This window comes from Babylonia areolata, chromosome 4 (assembly GCF_041734735.1).
Source record: "Babylonia areolata isolate BAREFJ2019XMU chromosome 4, ASM4173473v1, whole genome shotgun sequence".
Taxonomy (NCBI): Eukaryota; Metazoa; Mollusca; class Gastropoda; order Neogastropoda; family Buccinidae; genus Babylonia; species Babylonia areolata.
Window position 1 is genome coordinate 30,825,285 of NC_134879.1, and position 14,755 is coordinate 30,840,039.

Below are 14,755 nucleotides of genomic sequence, written 5' to 3' on the forward strand. Positions count from 1 at the left end.
AGTAGCTTTCACTTGTTGTTGCACAACTCGTACAAATACAGTAAATTTTAACCCTTTGCTGACCAGTTACAAGTGCATTTGTGACAACTATCAATTTTCCTCCTCCATTAGACTAAAAGTAAAGTTGAAGTATGAAAACCTCACAGGAATGTGTTTCCTCATTCCTGACCAGGTCTGAAGAGCACTTTCCTTCAGCAGTGTGCACTTTCCCATCATGTGCAGTTTCTTTGAAGATGAACAAATTTTGAAGGTGGTGGGGCAGGGTCAAAGAGGGGTTTGGGGGGGCAGCCAGTAGTTTGCAAGCACAGATTTGGTTTAAGTAATCTTCACTTGCTGAACAGTTCATATGAAATGCAGATACAAGCAAAAACAAAAGAGCATCAACATAGAACTGTGATTTCAACACGACAGCTGATGAACCATATTATCATAAATATCAAATAACAAAATAAACATCCATAGACCGCAAAGGAAGAAATTAAAAAAAAAAAATCCTTTGCTGTCTATGGATGTTTGTTTATTTTGTTATTTGTTTATTTGTTAATAAATCAAATGATATAAACAAATAAATAAGATAACACTATTATCAATATCAACACTATTATCAATATCAACACAAAGTTGAATTTATTGTCACCACCAGTAATTGATGAACAGTTGATACCTTTGTATCATTTTGGAGATCAGGATTTCCATTCGACAGAATTCATAACTGGATGCAGTTGGAAGAAAAAATGTACTGGGGTCTTCTCCAGGTATAAGTTAACTTGTACCATGATCACTCTCCTTGTGGGCCAGGCATGAGTATTCTTGTACCAACACATTATTCTAATTGAGTTTATTCTTGCAAGGTACATTTAGCATTCCAAGCTGAACCATTCATGGATTACGGAAGTGTAAAAACGAAGCTTTGTTCAGCCTGTCTCATCAATAATTCTTCATCCGTTTTCGTGGTTTTAGTGAAACGCTCGTTTTGTTGTTGTTGTTTTTTATTGCAATGGTCTCATGTAGCATTGGTCCAGGGGAGTTGTACTAGACATATAGTTGTGGGGTAGAACGAGTTCAGATTGTGTTTGTTCAAAGAAAATTAAGGTGTTGAGAAAATAGCAAATAATCTTTATCAGTTTCCCTGGCAATGCCACAGGCACAGAGTGGGTCATTTATTAAATGGCAATTGAATGTATCATCTGTCAAGTCAATTCTCCTGAGATGAAGTCAGCGGTGAATGATTTGTTTTCCTTTCCATTCACCAAAGTAATGATAACTTGGCACTGCAGCATCATAAGCACTTAGGTACTGTTTGAGCTGGCTTATGGAGTACACATTAGAGTACCAAGCACAGACTTCATGAGGATAGTGTTGATAGTTTATGTAGTTCATCTGTTTTCTTTCAGTTCATGAGTGGAAACAGAACAATACTAAGTTTTACCCTTTTCTCTTTGTATGGATTATTAAAATATATGTAACACAATGTCATGATGCAAAAGCATGTATCTGCATGGCACTGAACAATAGGTGATGTAAGTGTGTATTTTCAGGTTTCAGGTGCGAAGAAGATTGAAAAACAGACCCTGTTGGATCTGTTGGGAAAGCAGGTGCCAGGAAACTTCCGCCCCATTCAGTTCACCTATAACTCAGAGACAGCTGTCTTCTTCTTGAATGACAGGGATGTCGCTGACTTCCTAAGGAATTTGAGATACCTCCCTGTTCCAAACTCCGATTTAAAAGTTAGTACTGTATCTGTGTATGCTTGCTGGAGTGTGTGCTGTGAGTTAAAATTCATTGGTTTGGGTTGATTTTCATCTTAAACTTTATCAGCAGATTTCTATTTGATTGTTTATTGTGACAGTGTTAGATCAGAGAAGTGACTTTTGAATGTGTCTGTTTGTGCCAATAATTCAAAATGATTACCCCAGAATGGTACTTAAAAAGTATGACAAAAATAAATTTACAGGTATGTGGTCTCCTGGCGAACTCAGCATTGTTTATTCTCTGTGGACTGCTGACACAGACCATGGGACTGCGACAGACAAACCTGGGTGTGGCTGTGTATGGGGGACTGGAATGAATGGCATGGGAGTAATGCCACTGAAAACTGTGCAGATGATCAGACATGGAGATATGTTTGTGTTCTTGTATCTATAGGTATGTGAACCAAAATGTATGTGTTGTGTTTGGACAGTTGAAAGTGCACGTGCGTGCCAGCAGTCCCCCATTCACAGTGATGAACGACGAAAACAAGGCCAAGCTGACAACGGCGATGAGCGCTCGTTACGACCCCTCCATCAAGGTGCTTGACCTGACTGCCTTCCATGATGAGCAGTCACTGATTCAAGAAGGCTTGTTTGTCCCCTTGAACAGGACTGTTGTCATCAGCAGTGTGGCCGCCATCATTGCCAAGAATATACCTGAGGTGAGTGTTTTCTAGGCTGTTTAAAAACTGGAGGCAGACTTTTTGTTGTAATGTTATGAATGGAGCTTTAGCTGAAAGTTTCCCATGCTTTGTTTTGTTAATAAAGGCTGAGGTGGGAGGTTTTCAGTTTAATTTAGATTTTAGACATTTTTGTTGGCATCTTTACAGGTTTCTTTGTTGCTTTTTTTTTTTTTTTTTTTTTTTTCATCTCATCTGATTTACTTTGTTTTGACAGTAAGACATGCAGTCCCTGGACCCTGGCCACAAACTTTTTAGTATTACAAAAACCAGTCACTTCCACCATGTAAAGGTGTTTAAAAACTGTAGCATGCTGTTATTTTGTTTTTCGTTTTTTTTAAACCTTTAGTTCTCAACTTCAATAATTATGACATGCAGCTGGTGGGGCTGAACCTGAGCAAAAACCGCCTGCTTTCCCTGAGCTTGCTGCAAGACATGACGTCCAAGGCAACCAATGTGACCTCTCTGAACCTTGGCCACAACCAGCTGAACCGCATTGACGAGCTGGACAAGATCAAGCAGTGGAAGCTGGTAGAGCTGGTACTGGATGGGAACCCCCTGTGTGACAAGTTCTCCTCCAAGGCAGACTACATCAGGTATGGTTCTCCCGTCACCTAGACAACACCGGGTGGCAACTGGTGCCAGGGTTGTACAGCTCTTTACAGCTGGATAGAGCAGTTCACTGTTGCAAGCAGAGAGAGAATAGGGAGGGGGAGGGGGACGATAGGAGCAATGACACGAGCAGTGTGTACGTTGTTTGGTTATGCATCTGAGTCAGAGGAAAGTTAAATGCCAAGTCTATTGTATGTATGTAGATTCTAATAACAATGAACAAAATATTGATAGAATTGATAGGTCTGAGATTATCTTTTGACTGTTCTCTGTAGTTTGGATTCTTCCAGAGTTGGCAAAATGTTAAAATGGTTTTGTTTTTATTAAAAAAACAAAACAAAAAACTAACCTTAAAAAAAAACAAAAAAAAAAAAACCCCAACAACAACAAAAAACAGGTACTTTAAGAGTTGTTTTCCGTTTCCTTTCTGTCAAAGGACCTCACACCCATGTTGTCATTTGATAAGGAAAAAAAGAAAAGGAAAAAGGAATATATTTCCTGATTCCCAACATTACAGAAAGAATTGATCTCGTAGACAGCTGAATTTGAGCTGGCTGATAAGACCAGAGATGGGGCTGACAGGTGGTGAGACATTCTACCACAGACACTGCAGGCTGGAGTTTCTTTGTTTTCCTCTTGTTCATAGTGTCAGGAAAGCTTTAATTTTCTTTTCTTGTGTGTGTGGCTTAGTTTGCTGTGGAAATAATAGAAATTGCACAATGTTTTTGGAGGTCAGCTTGCAGTACTGTAAGAACACAATTTCTTGAGGTTCCTTTCATTCCAGAGCTGCATCTAAAACACAATTACCTGAAAACTACAGAGTGCGGCCATATAGTTTCAACAAATCATTATGGGTAAACTGTACTTGCTGCAATAGACAATACTGCTGTTGAGGGTTTTATTATTTTATACTGAATGTCCAGCAAAATGTTTTGCTTGATCTCCTTAATTCAGAATTATGAAAATCTCAACATCACAGTCTCACACACGCACACACACCCTACCAAAATGCCATGTATTTCATGTTGTAACAGATCACAATTTGTGTGTTTGATAATCTTGGAAAGTATTGAACGAACATCCTCATACCTGGAGCATTGAAAGTCATGTTCCAAAGGAGGACAGAAAAGAATTTATTTCAGTACTGAATGGATGCATTAAGTAGCACCGGTTACTCTTTGCTGGTCTTCTATAATGAAAAGATATGTTTTGTTTTATTTCATTTTATTTTATTTATTTGTTAGTATGCTAAGAGCTATATCTTATCACGTCGGTATCTTTGTTATTTCTCTGTGTGTCTAATCCAGTGTTGTTTGTGAGACACAGGAGGACGTCTGAGTGGGTGGAGGAAGCTGGAGACACTGGTGATTGGCTGTCACTTGTCATCCTGCTTCACTGCATTTCCATCTTAGGACACACCTCTGTCTGTCTTAGTTTACACATGGGTGAAACTTTCTCTCTCTCTCATCTGACTTGAAAAAAACAAAACGAAAAAACCCAGCCGAATTCTGTATAAACATTGGTTATTTTATTTTTAACACATGTGCATTTGTTACATTGTTGGAAAGTCTTTTTGGTTTTGTAGGGTTGTTTCTGGTCTTGTATAGTTACAGAAAAAGCCATGTTTTTGGACTTGGGATTTTGAGGTGGTTTTCTTGTTGTTCTTTTAAGTTACCTCTCCTGGTTAAGAGGCTCGAACACTACACTTGATAGTGATGGTGAATCCTGGCCTGGTTTTCATGATGGTCAGTTTTGAAAGTTGATCACATGCTGATAATGATGTATCATAGTTGTGTATAAAATAACAAACCATGTTTTTGAATAGTGTGTTTACAGCCATGCAGTTTTCCGTCCTTGAGCTTGCTGCAGCATTCTGTAGTAGCATGCATTTTGTGGTTTTAATTACTGATGCGAAAGAACATAAATCAGTTAAAATCGTGATAAAAAAAAATCCCAGAAATTCTTATATATCCTCTCACTGAGCATGTGCATATACTTGTAATATTGAACCTGGAATTTGTGATTCACTCTTCTTTGAAATATTCAGAATTGTTTGAGTACTTGGAAGATTTTACCATTCTCTTCAGTTAGTGTTGCTGTATAGAGTGCTGTAATTTTTTTCAGCAGGACATACTTAATTATGGAACAGCTGTTACCCTTTTTTTTCTAACTGCATAAAAGAACCTCTGCAAGTGGGTTTCTGTCTTTAGCCTGACTACACCTCTGGTCTTTTTAGGTGTGAGTGTTTCCATGAACAGCATTTCTGCTTGAAATATCTCTCTTCCTTTCATCTTCCTATGTGAGTGCATGATTTCCTTATTTAGTTTCTATTGCTGTGTCAGCATAAAGGCCTGCTTGAAGAAGATTGACTATTTTAGAATTGACATACACACTTCCTTTACTCTTTACCCCCTCCCTTAAAAAAAAGGAAGGGGGGGGGGGAGTTGTGAGGCAAATGTGTATGTTTCTTTTGTTTGCTTTGTTTTGTTTTTGTTTTTTACATATTTTAAGTTACAAATCATGCTAGTTTCTCACTTCTTTTGTTTTTTGAGATTTGTGTGTATGTCTTTGTGTGTGTGTGTGTGTGTGTGTGTGTGCACTTCTTCTTTTTAATGTGGTTTATGTTGAGTGAAGTGAATGGTTTCAGATTTTCGTATTCAAATGATTGGTGTCAAGATGTGTTTTATGGGTGTGAATAATGGTTTGACATACATTTAAAGGGCATCCTGCATAAGCTATCTGTGTGATTGAGAGCATGTGGGTGAATGTGGATGGAGTGAGAAAGGTGATTTAGAGCATGTGGGTGAATGTGGATAGAGTGAGAAAGAAGGTGATTTAGAGCATGTGGGTGAATGTGGATAGAGTGAGAAAGAAGGTGATTTAGAGCATGTGGGTGAATGTGGATAGAGTGAGAAAGAAGGGGATTGAGAGCATGTGGGTGAATGTGGATAGAGTGAGAAAGAAGGCTATGCGACTGAAACTTTCGAGTTTGTGTCTGTGTCTGTATATTTGTGTTTCTGTATCTGTATATATATGTTTGTGTGTGTGTATGTGGGTATCTGTGTGTTGAGGGAGTGGTGTAAGTAATGGCTAACTAGCGAGGACAGTATGATTTTTTTTTTTTTTTAAAGAGAAAGACTACTTCTGGACATGCTCATGTTTGATGGACAACTGCACCAGCTGTATGGTGATATGCCTCTGCTCTGAGCTCTGTAGGGTACTAGATGGCACAAGTGGCAGCAGAAGCCCCTGTGGTAGTTCTAAACTCACAGGTGGCAACATCAAATGAAGATGCCCGCACATGCCTGTGTTTGGTGAAGATGACCATCTGTACACAGCCAGCTACCTGACTTGGAGCCCCAGCATGAGAACATGTCGACGAAAACAGGGGTGGTGTGGACAGACGGCTTGAATCTCCTGCTGTTGTGGTGGTCGGGGGCTGGTGTGTGATGGTGGTCAGGGAACCAGGGGAAAAAAACAAAAAACTACAACAAAGTTTGACACAAGGCATTGTGTAGAGTGCTCATCAATCTGCTGAAAAGCATGACTCGGAACATGCTGCCTGTGTGATTGACTCTGTCAGTGTTTGGTACGTTCCTTGATCTTTTTTTTTTTTTTTTTTTTTTTTTTTTTTTATTATCTTCTTCCCCCATGCTCCCTTCTGTAGCTTAGATATAAGAAATTGGGAAGGGAGCTGATTTTGATTTGATAGAATTACTCCACTTTCACTGCCTTCAAAAAGAAAAGTTTATTTGCCAAGGGAAGGACATGTCTTTCAAAGCTTCAGGTAAAAACTGTATTGTAGTCACAAGGTGCACAACGCATTGCGTCGGGGTGCAAGCAGTTACAGGTCAGTTATGAGATTTGAACGGTTTCCAGGATTTGGTGTTATAAGAGCACAGTACATTACTATGTGGTGCTGTCGGTGCAGCATTCAGAAGGACAACGATGCGAAGAGGCATGAGATCGAGCACATTTGGTTTTGGGATTGCAGCCAGAGGAAGGATGTTATTACCAGCAGCATCACACATTGTGATGGGATGCATAGGTGAAGGTCTTTTGTAGGTTAGGCATAGGACAGAGCACAGCACAGCTCATTGAAATGCTGCATATAGACTTGTGTCCATGATTTCGGAGAGTCCAAGACAAGAAATGGCACAACGCATTGCGACGGGGTGCTTAGAGTCTTGTCTGTGGTCCCCTGTTTGTTGTTGTGTATGACCCAAGACCTGCACAACGCATTGCGACGGGGTGCTGTACAAATTCACGGTCTTCAATGGTATCTAATGGAGTTATTTCCCTAGTCATTCTCTGTGTTTTCTGTAACTGTTTTATATGAATTTGCAACAAAATCGAAATTTGATTTTTTTTTTTTTTTTTTTTTTTTTTTTTTTTTTTTTTTTAGTTTGGTGTTGTTTAATCATGGAATGTCAGTTGTACACAAGGGACAAGCTCCTGTTTTCTTGGGATCCTGGAGAAAGTGTAACGCATTGTGACGGGGCACTGAAGGACCAGGATGTATTTGTGTTTGCATATTGTCTGATGTACAGTGAACCAATATTGGTGTGTTTCATTGTTGGCAGATTTTTTTTTTTTTTCTTAGTATATGTGTATTCGTTTGTGGTTTTATTTTTGGCAGACTTTTTTTTTTTTCCCTTAGTGTATGTATATTTGTTTCTTGTCCATTTTTGTTCGCTTTTGTCAGTTATTTGTTCCCATTAACAACAAAAAGTTCTTTAATCTTCCCTTTTTAATATCTACTTCCCACTTTCCTTGTATCTCTTGTCCCCTCAACCATCCAAGAGAATTTATTTTAGTTTGTTTAAAAAAAAAGTTTTATTATTGTCTGTATGTGTTTCTAACTCTTTAAAAAAAAAAAAAAAAGTTGTTATTGTTACTTTTTTTTCTGATAAAGTTGCCAGGTGTGATCTAACAAACAGCATTTTTGTGCTTTGCATATATTGTTATGGATTAGACAGCTTTAAAATTTTGGTTTACTATAGCTGAAAGATGTGTATGTGTGTTTGTTTGTTTTAATTTTTTTATTAAAAAAAGAAAAGGGAAAAAAAAAGCATTTGATGTGTCTGTTTCTAATCAACATTCTCGTCCCACCCCCGCCTTTTTAATTTTTATTATTTTTTTTATGGTAAGCACTTGAGTGTGGATTGTGTGTGTGTGCTTGTTTTCGGGGTTGTAGTTAAATGTCCCCATTCTTTAAGTAAATTGTCCACTTGGAGTCAGATTCATGTTTGTGTGGTGTGCTTTTTTCTTTTCTTTTTTTTTTTTTTTTTTTTTTTTTAAATTGATGTTTGTAATATTCATGTCACTGGGACATGAAAACAATAGATTTTTTTAATCACATGACAATTGTTTTGACTCTCTGCAACATTCATTGCTCAGAGCAGAGTGCACCATCAAATAGATGTGATGCTGTCCAGATGATGTATAGTCTGCTAGGACCCATCATGTATATTTGTGTTAGATTGACAACTGTGCAAAAGATGCCAGTGCATAATTTATGTGTGTGTGTTAGATTGACTTTAATGCATAAAAAAGTGTCAGAGCATGATTTGTGTGTGTGAGAGAGTGTGTATGTGTTATATTTGTACATTGATGTGTGCATGAGTATGTGAATGTGTGCGTACATGTTCATTTTCAAGCTGTTGTATTTGTACATTGATGTGTGCTTGAGTGTGTGAATGAATGCCTATGTGTTCATCATCATTCATGGACATGCCTGTTTTCTGTTTTCTGTTTCTGCGTTAAGAAAGGTTTGGGTTTTTTTAAAGGGGGCATTTGAATTGAAAGAAAACGAATAAGTTTAGAGGTTGTTGCAATGGTCACAAAAGATATCAGTACACTATTGAAAATCTTCTTCAAGTTTTTGTATCATACATAGTCATGGTATTTGAAAATTAGCAGTTGTACTGAGAACCGTGAAATCATGCGCTCACATTTTAACTATACTTCCAGTAATTTTTGTAAATTTCTGTCACAGAGAGTGCCTGGTTTGAGCCATTCTAGTTCTATGAATATGATTTTTTAACTAGTATATTTTCTCATGGGCAAAAGCACAATTGATGGATGGTGACAGAAGAACAAAGTTTCTTGTTTTGGCAACGGTGAAAACTTTTTTAAGCCATTGGTACATCAGTTTGTGTGGAACTGAACAAGGAAGTAGGTAAGTATAGCACATTTGATTGGTCCAGGTTTCTGTCACACGCAGTTGATTTGTCTTTGTTTCACCCTTTTCCTGTTTCTTTCTTTGTTCAAGTTCACTTCTGTCCTGTGCTGTCTGAGGAGTGCAAAAAGATGGGTATATCGTCTCATTTGATCACCTCCACCACTTTCTCTTTCCTCCTCCCCTTTATATTTTTGATGGAACATGTTCAGGGTTTTTATTGTCTTTGAGTTTGACACTTTTTCGTAGCAGTGGATAACTTGAAGAACAGGTTTGTCTGCTTTTTGTTCCTTACCATCTGTTGTCTGGCAGTACAAGAAAGGGGTCTTTTGAGTTTTTCCTCTGAATAGTTATGCTGTTTTCTCATGGAAATAGGGTCAGAGGATCAAGCTGCATGGCTGTAAATCATTTCTGCACAGTTTGGAAAAAAAACAAAAAAACAAATAGCACAGCTTTTGAACAAAGACTGTTTAGATCCTGAGCCTTCATCTTCTCTGATCTTTCTTTTAAACTTTCTATTCTTTTTTCTCTCTCATTTTTTTTTTTTTTTAATTTTTTTTTTTTTTAAGTTGTTGCGGAAGCAGAAACCAGCAGTTATTTGATACTTCCCTTTTTCACTGCCACCCCCTTTTATTTTTCTTCTTTTTTATTTTTTATTTTATTTATTTTTTGTTGTTGTTTTTTTTGTTGTTTTTTTTACTGCCACTTGACACTGGAAACAAAATATTGAAACATACAAAATCTTTCAAAATCACACCTATTTGTTTTAGAACATTTATCAGCAAACAAATTAACATCTCTGGTATATAGTTGGACTCAGAACACTGCTACTTCAGTGGTAAATAAATAGTTGAAACAACTGTTGAGCGAAAGGAGACTGGTCATGTTATGTTGTTCTGTTACTGACCGTCTGCACTGTAATTTTTTCTCCACATGGTGCATCCTTATCCAGTGCTGTCCGAAAACGGTTCCCCAAGGTGGTCAAACTGGTGAGTGAACCTTGAATTTTGACTGTTGAATGTTTTAGACAAGTATGCCTGCTTGGAGTACATGTCTGTCAGTGATCCCTAACATTGTGGATGTGTGTATGCTTGTGTACATATGGTATGAAAGTAAACATTTAGACTCGATTTTGCTAAGTTTGAAGAATAGAAATATTCCTTTAATTATGTTTTTTTAAAAGAAATAGCTTATGGATGTTTATTCAAAAATTAATAACCTGTAGAGTTTCTAAAAAGGTTTCGTTGTACTTCCCCACAACATTTTTCTTTTTCCTTTTCCTTTTCGTTTGATCTTTTCTAAAAATGAAATCAGATGTGGTAGCTGAATGCTTTAAACAGGAAATGAACGGAAAATTCTACAAGGAGGGGAATAGGGCAAATGACAACCACTCCATATGTCTTGTTTGTAAGTCTTGATCATATTTATAGTGTCCTTTGTTCATTTCTGAAACTATATTTTTCCATTTTGATGTTAGTTGTTGGCACTCCCGGCCCCTGTTGTAAGAAAGTGGAGCACATTGTTATCTTTATTATTATTATTATTATTATTATTATGGTGATGAGTATTATTATTATCATTAGTATTATTATTATTATCTTTATTTTGCTGTGATGACCAGGATGGGAACGACCTGCCACCACCCATCACGTTTGACGTGAGCACGAGCGTGGTGCCGGCCTCCAAAGGGTCATACTTTGTGAACAGCGAGGTGCAGGACCTGGTGGTTCGATTCCTCAAGGAGTACTACACCATCTATGACTCTGACAGCCGCCAGCCTCTGGTGGATGCCTACCATGAGATGGCCGTCTTCTCTCTGACCATGGCCACCAACCCCTCCATTGAAAAGCAGCCCACTCTGGCCGACTATGTCTCAGAGAGTAGGAACGCCTTGAGGATCAGGGGAGACGATAGGAGCAAAGGTAAGGATTGGAGGATTGCACTGTGTCTTGTCTGTGAAACTGTCAAACATGTCCCTGTTTTTCCTGGTGGTGGTGGTAGAGTGCGTCGTGAAAGTGTGTCAGATGTGGAGCAGTGAAACAAACTTTTCTCCTTTTAAGAGGGGGGAATATTTTCTTTTGTTTAAGAAATGGTTTGTTTTGGGGTTTTTTGGGTTGTTTTTTTTAATGAAAATGGTTTTTTCATTTGCAAAAATTGTTGAATGTTTTGTTCATTCATTTGCAAAAATTGTCGAATGTTTTGTTCATTTGCAAAAATTGTTGAATGTTTTGTTCATTTGCAAAAATTGTCGAATGTTCATTTGCAAAAATTGTCATTTCCTCATTTGTGACGGGAGACGTGTTGGTGATTTAGCTGACATAAGTCAAAAGGATTAAGTCCACTGTAGGGTAACTGGTGTACATTGTGTGTTTGTATGCAGCTCGTACAATGGAAAAACTTCTGAAGCATGGACGGCTGCAAGTGGTATCTTCTCTCTCATCACTGCCCAAAACAACCCATGATGCAAATTCCTTTGTTGTCGATGTCAGCTTGGTTTCGGTAAGTGGATAACAGTCTTACATCAGTCGTTTCTGTCTGTAGGTTCACTGTGCTTAAGTGAACAGAAGTGTGTTGGGTTTTTAGGAGTCTGTGCTGCTCTGGCATTTACATTCAGGGATAGTCGAGAAGTTTCACTGAAAATGGAGAAGTGTTCATACACATATTTTTGGGGTTTTTTTCTTTTCTTTTTTTTTTTTCTTTTTTTTTTAATTTAGGTTTTTCACTTTCATGTTATTAATTGATTTATTGACAAGCAGTTTGCATGGTATAATATCTTAATGCTTTTGAAAGGTTTGGATAAATTTCACACTTTACAAGTTAGGCGGAAGTGAATCTGGAAAGTTTTTTTATTCATTGACTGTTGATGAAAATTAAATTTTTCTGTTGGAAGTCAGTTTAGGATCTTTACAGAAATCATCAGATAATTAAATACATGTATGTCAGCCTCAGTAGAAAATGACAATAAAATGATAAAGTTTTCCTTGCATGTAACACAGTGTACACACTCAATTATAGTTAAAAAAAAAAAAAAGTTGAGACAACATTGATTGTTATGCCATCACATGTTACAGTGTCTTTTTCTTCTGTTTTGTTTTCAGAGCACCCTCTTGAGTTTTGTTGTGAGTGGCCTGTTCAAAGAAAGTAAGTATTTGGTGTCTTGATGTTTTGGCAAAGAAATGAAATTGTTGACTGCAAATCTAAATGTGGTACAAAATAAAGAAGAGTAATTTTTGCTTCGATTCTTTTTCCATTAACTCTCTGAAATACATAACAAAGATAATGCATGTAACAGTATATCAGTATGAGAATCAGCTTTTTGAATCACTGTATTTTGTGAATAATTTTTACATTGAAAACAGTCTTGCTCTGGCTTTTGGACAGCACACATCATGCATCTAAACAGTGAAAGTGAAGAGCTCAGTTGAACTGTATGACATTGTGTCAGTGACTGTTGTGTGCAGCAGACAACAAAGCAGACAAGCCACCTATACGTGCCTTCAGTCGCTGCTTCATAGCAGTCCCTGCCAACGGCGGTGTCCTCATCAGTAATGACATGCTCACCATCACCAACGCCACGCCGGAGCAACAGCAGGCGGCCTTCAAGAGCACCGGCCCCACCCCATCCTCCAGCCCTGTTTCCTCCAACCCCCCGGCTCTGACCTCCCCTGTCCCCTCCACCAGTGGCGCCACCTCTCCAGTGGGGCCGGTGTTATCCCCCCAGCAGCAGTTAGAGAGTTTGCCGCTGGTGCGTCAGCAGATGGTGGTGTCGTTCAGCGAGCAGTCCGGCATGAACTACATTTTCTCCTTCCGGTCAGTCACAGTGGCTGTAGTTTTGGTGTTTAGTGGGTTTTTTTAGAAGGAAAGTGCCAATACAGTGTGTGTGAAGGTGCGAGTTCAATACCTGGTCTTTGCCTTTCTCCCAATTTTGACTGGGAAATCAAACTGAGTGTCTACTTATTGGATGAAATGATAAACGGAGGTTCCATGTGCAGCACACACTTGGCACACTGAAAAAGAACACATAGCATCATAAGCGTTGTCCTCCAGAAACTGAAATTCTGTAGAAGAAATCCACTGATATGTACACAAATATATATGCATGCGCTCAAGGCCTACGTGCGTTTGGTTATGCTGCTGGTCAGGCATCTGCTTTGCAGATGTTTTGTAGCATACATCGCATTTGTCCCAATGCAGTGACAACTCTTGAGAAACTGAAACTTGTTAGTTACATAGTACTCATTTGTAGTAAGAGGCAAAGCTGTAAACTCCTTACGAACATGGAGTCTTCTGCACAACACGCTGCGCATCTCTGCAGAGCCAGCTGAGAGCTGCCTTTTGGTGTTCATAATTCGTTTACTCTGTCAGTCCAGTTTCAGTCATGCACTCACATGCACGATGGGTGTGATGGTTTGGATATCAGTTCAAGTAAAAAAACATTTCCTGTTTATCATGACATTGTAGTATCAAATCACTGACTGAGCAACATTGCCAGCATGTGTGTCTGAATTTTGTTGGCTTTCATTTGATTAATGTTGGAAATAATAGTTCTTTGTATGTTACAACACCATGACTAGATATTAATGACTGTGATGTGTGTACAGGTGTCTTGAAGACAATGGCTGGGACTACGAGAAGTCTGCCCAGACCTTCATGAACCTGAAGACAGAAGGCAAGATCCCCCCAGATGCCTTCGTCAAGTGAAGTGTGAATCCAGCAAGTTTCTATATCCTGGGAGAAAGCTTGAGACTCTGTGGATTAGAAAAAAACTGGACCTGCAACTGTGTGCTGGTGTCAGAAGTGTGACAAAGGTTCTTTTGACTTTGTTAGTTGTGGTGAAAGCAGCACCCGTGGATATTTATGTATGGCTTTTAAAAAGCAGAATTATCATCAAGACATTTCATCACAGTGGCACAGTTGTGGACAAGCTTCATTGGACAGTTGTAATGTTTTGAAATAACTTTGATAGACATGTTCAAAGCATTTTCTTGTTCATCAATCAAAGGTGATGTGTGAAAATGAATATCTCATTAAATGACGCTGTTTTTGTTTTGTTTTTTAATCTGAAGAAATGCCTTTCTGGTTCTTGAAAAAGTGTTACATTTGCAGAGTTGTGTGTGTGTGTGTGTGTGAGAGAGAGAGAGAGAGCATGTGTGTGTATGTTTGTACTTGTGTGTTTGTGGAAGGAGCCAAAAACAGGTGGAATCAGGGAGGGCATGGGCTCATCATTGGAATAACTGTTGAAAATGATGACTGACTTTGATGTTGAACGTGATGCAAGATCACAGAAGTTCAAAGGACATAATTTTTAGTATATGGTACTCCTGTGTGTACTTATAAAAATCTGCTTTTAGTGACTTAGATGAAGACTGGCAAGTGTACACACAATGATATTCCTCCGCTTCAAATCTCCACAGGTGACATTAATGTCAAAAGGGATATTTTCCCCTTTTTTTTTTCCTTTTTGACTCGCTTGTGTAAACAAAGTGAGTCTATGTTTTAACCCGATGTTCGGTTGTCTGTGTCTGTGTGTC

General features: G+C 38.3%; 1 protein-coding gene across 2 annotated transcripts in view; it reads left to right on the forward strand.

The window, feature by feature from the left end:
* LOC143281042 (nuclear RNA export factor 1-like) overlaps nucleotides 1–13,963 on the forward strand; it is a 33,751-nt gene extending 19,788 nt beyond the window's left edge. For both annotated transcript variants that reach the window (XM_076585947.1, XM_076585946.1), the window contains exons 4-12: nucleotides 1,539–1,727; nucleotides 2,183–2,413; nucleotides 2,810–3,027; nucleotides 10,177–10,213; nucleotides 10,846–11,146; nucleotides 11,605–11,723; nucleotides 12,323–12,365; nucleotides 12,686–13,034; nucleotides 13,826–13,963. In XM_076585947.1, coding sequence (XP_076442062.1) covers nucleotides 1,539–1,727; nucleotides 2,183–2,413; nucleotides 2,810–3,027; nucleotides 10,177–10,213; nucleotides 10,846–11,146; nucleotides 11,605–11,723; nucleotides 12,323–12,365; nucleotides 12,686–13,034; nucleotides 13,826–13,925 — 1,587 coding nt within the window. In that variant the 3' untranslated portion in view covers nucleotides 13,926–13,963. The remainder of the gene's footprint in view (nucleotides 1–1,538; nucleotides 1,728–2,182; nucleotides 2,414–2,809; nucleotides 3,028–10,176; nucleotides 10,214–10,845; nucleotides 11,147–11,604; nucleotides 11,724–12,322; nucleotides 12,366–12,685; nucleotides 13,035–13,825) is intronic.
* Nucleotides 13,964–14,755: the final 792 nt, after the last annotated feature.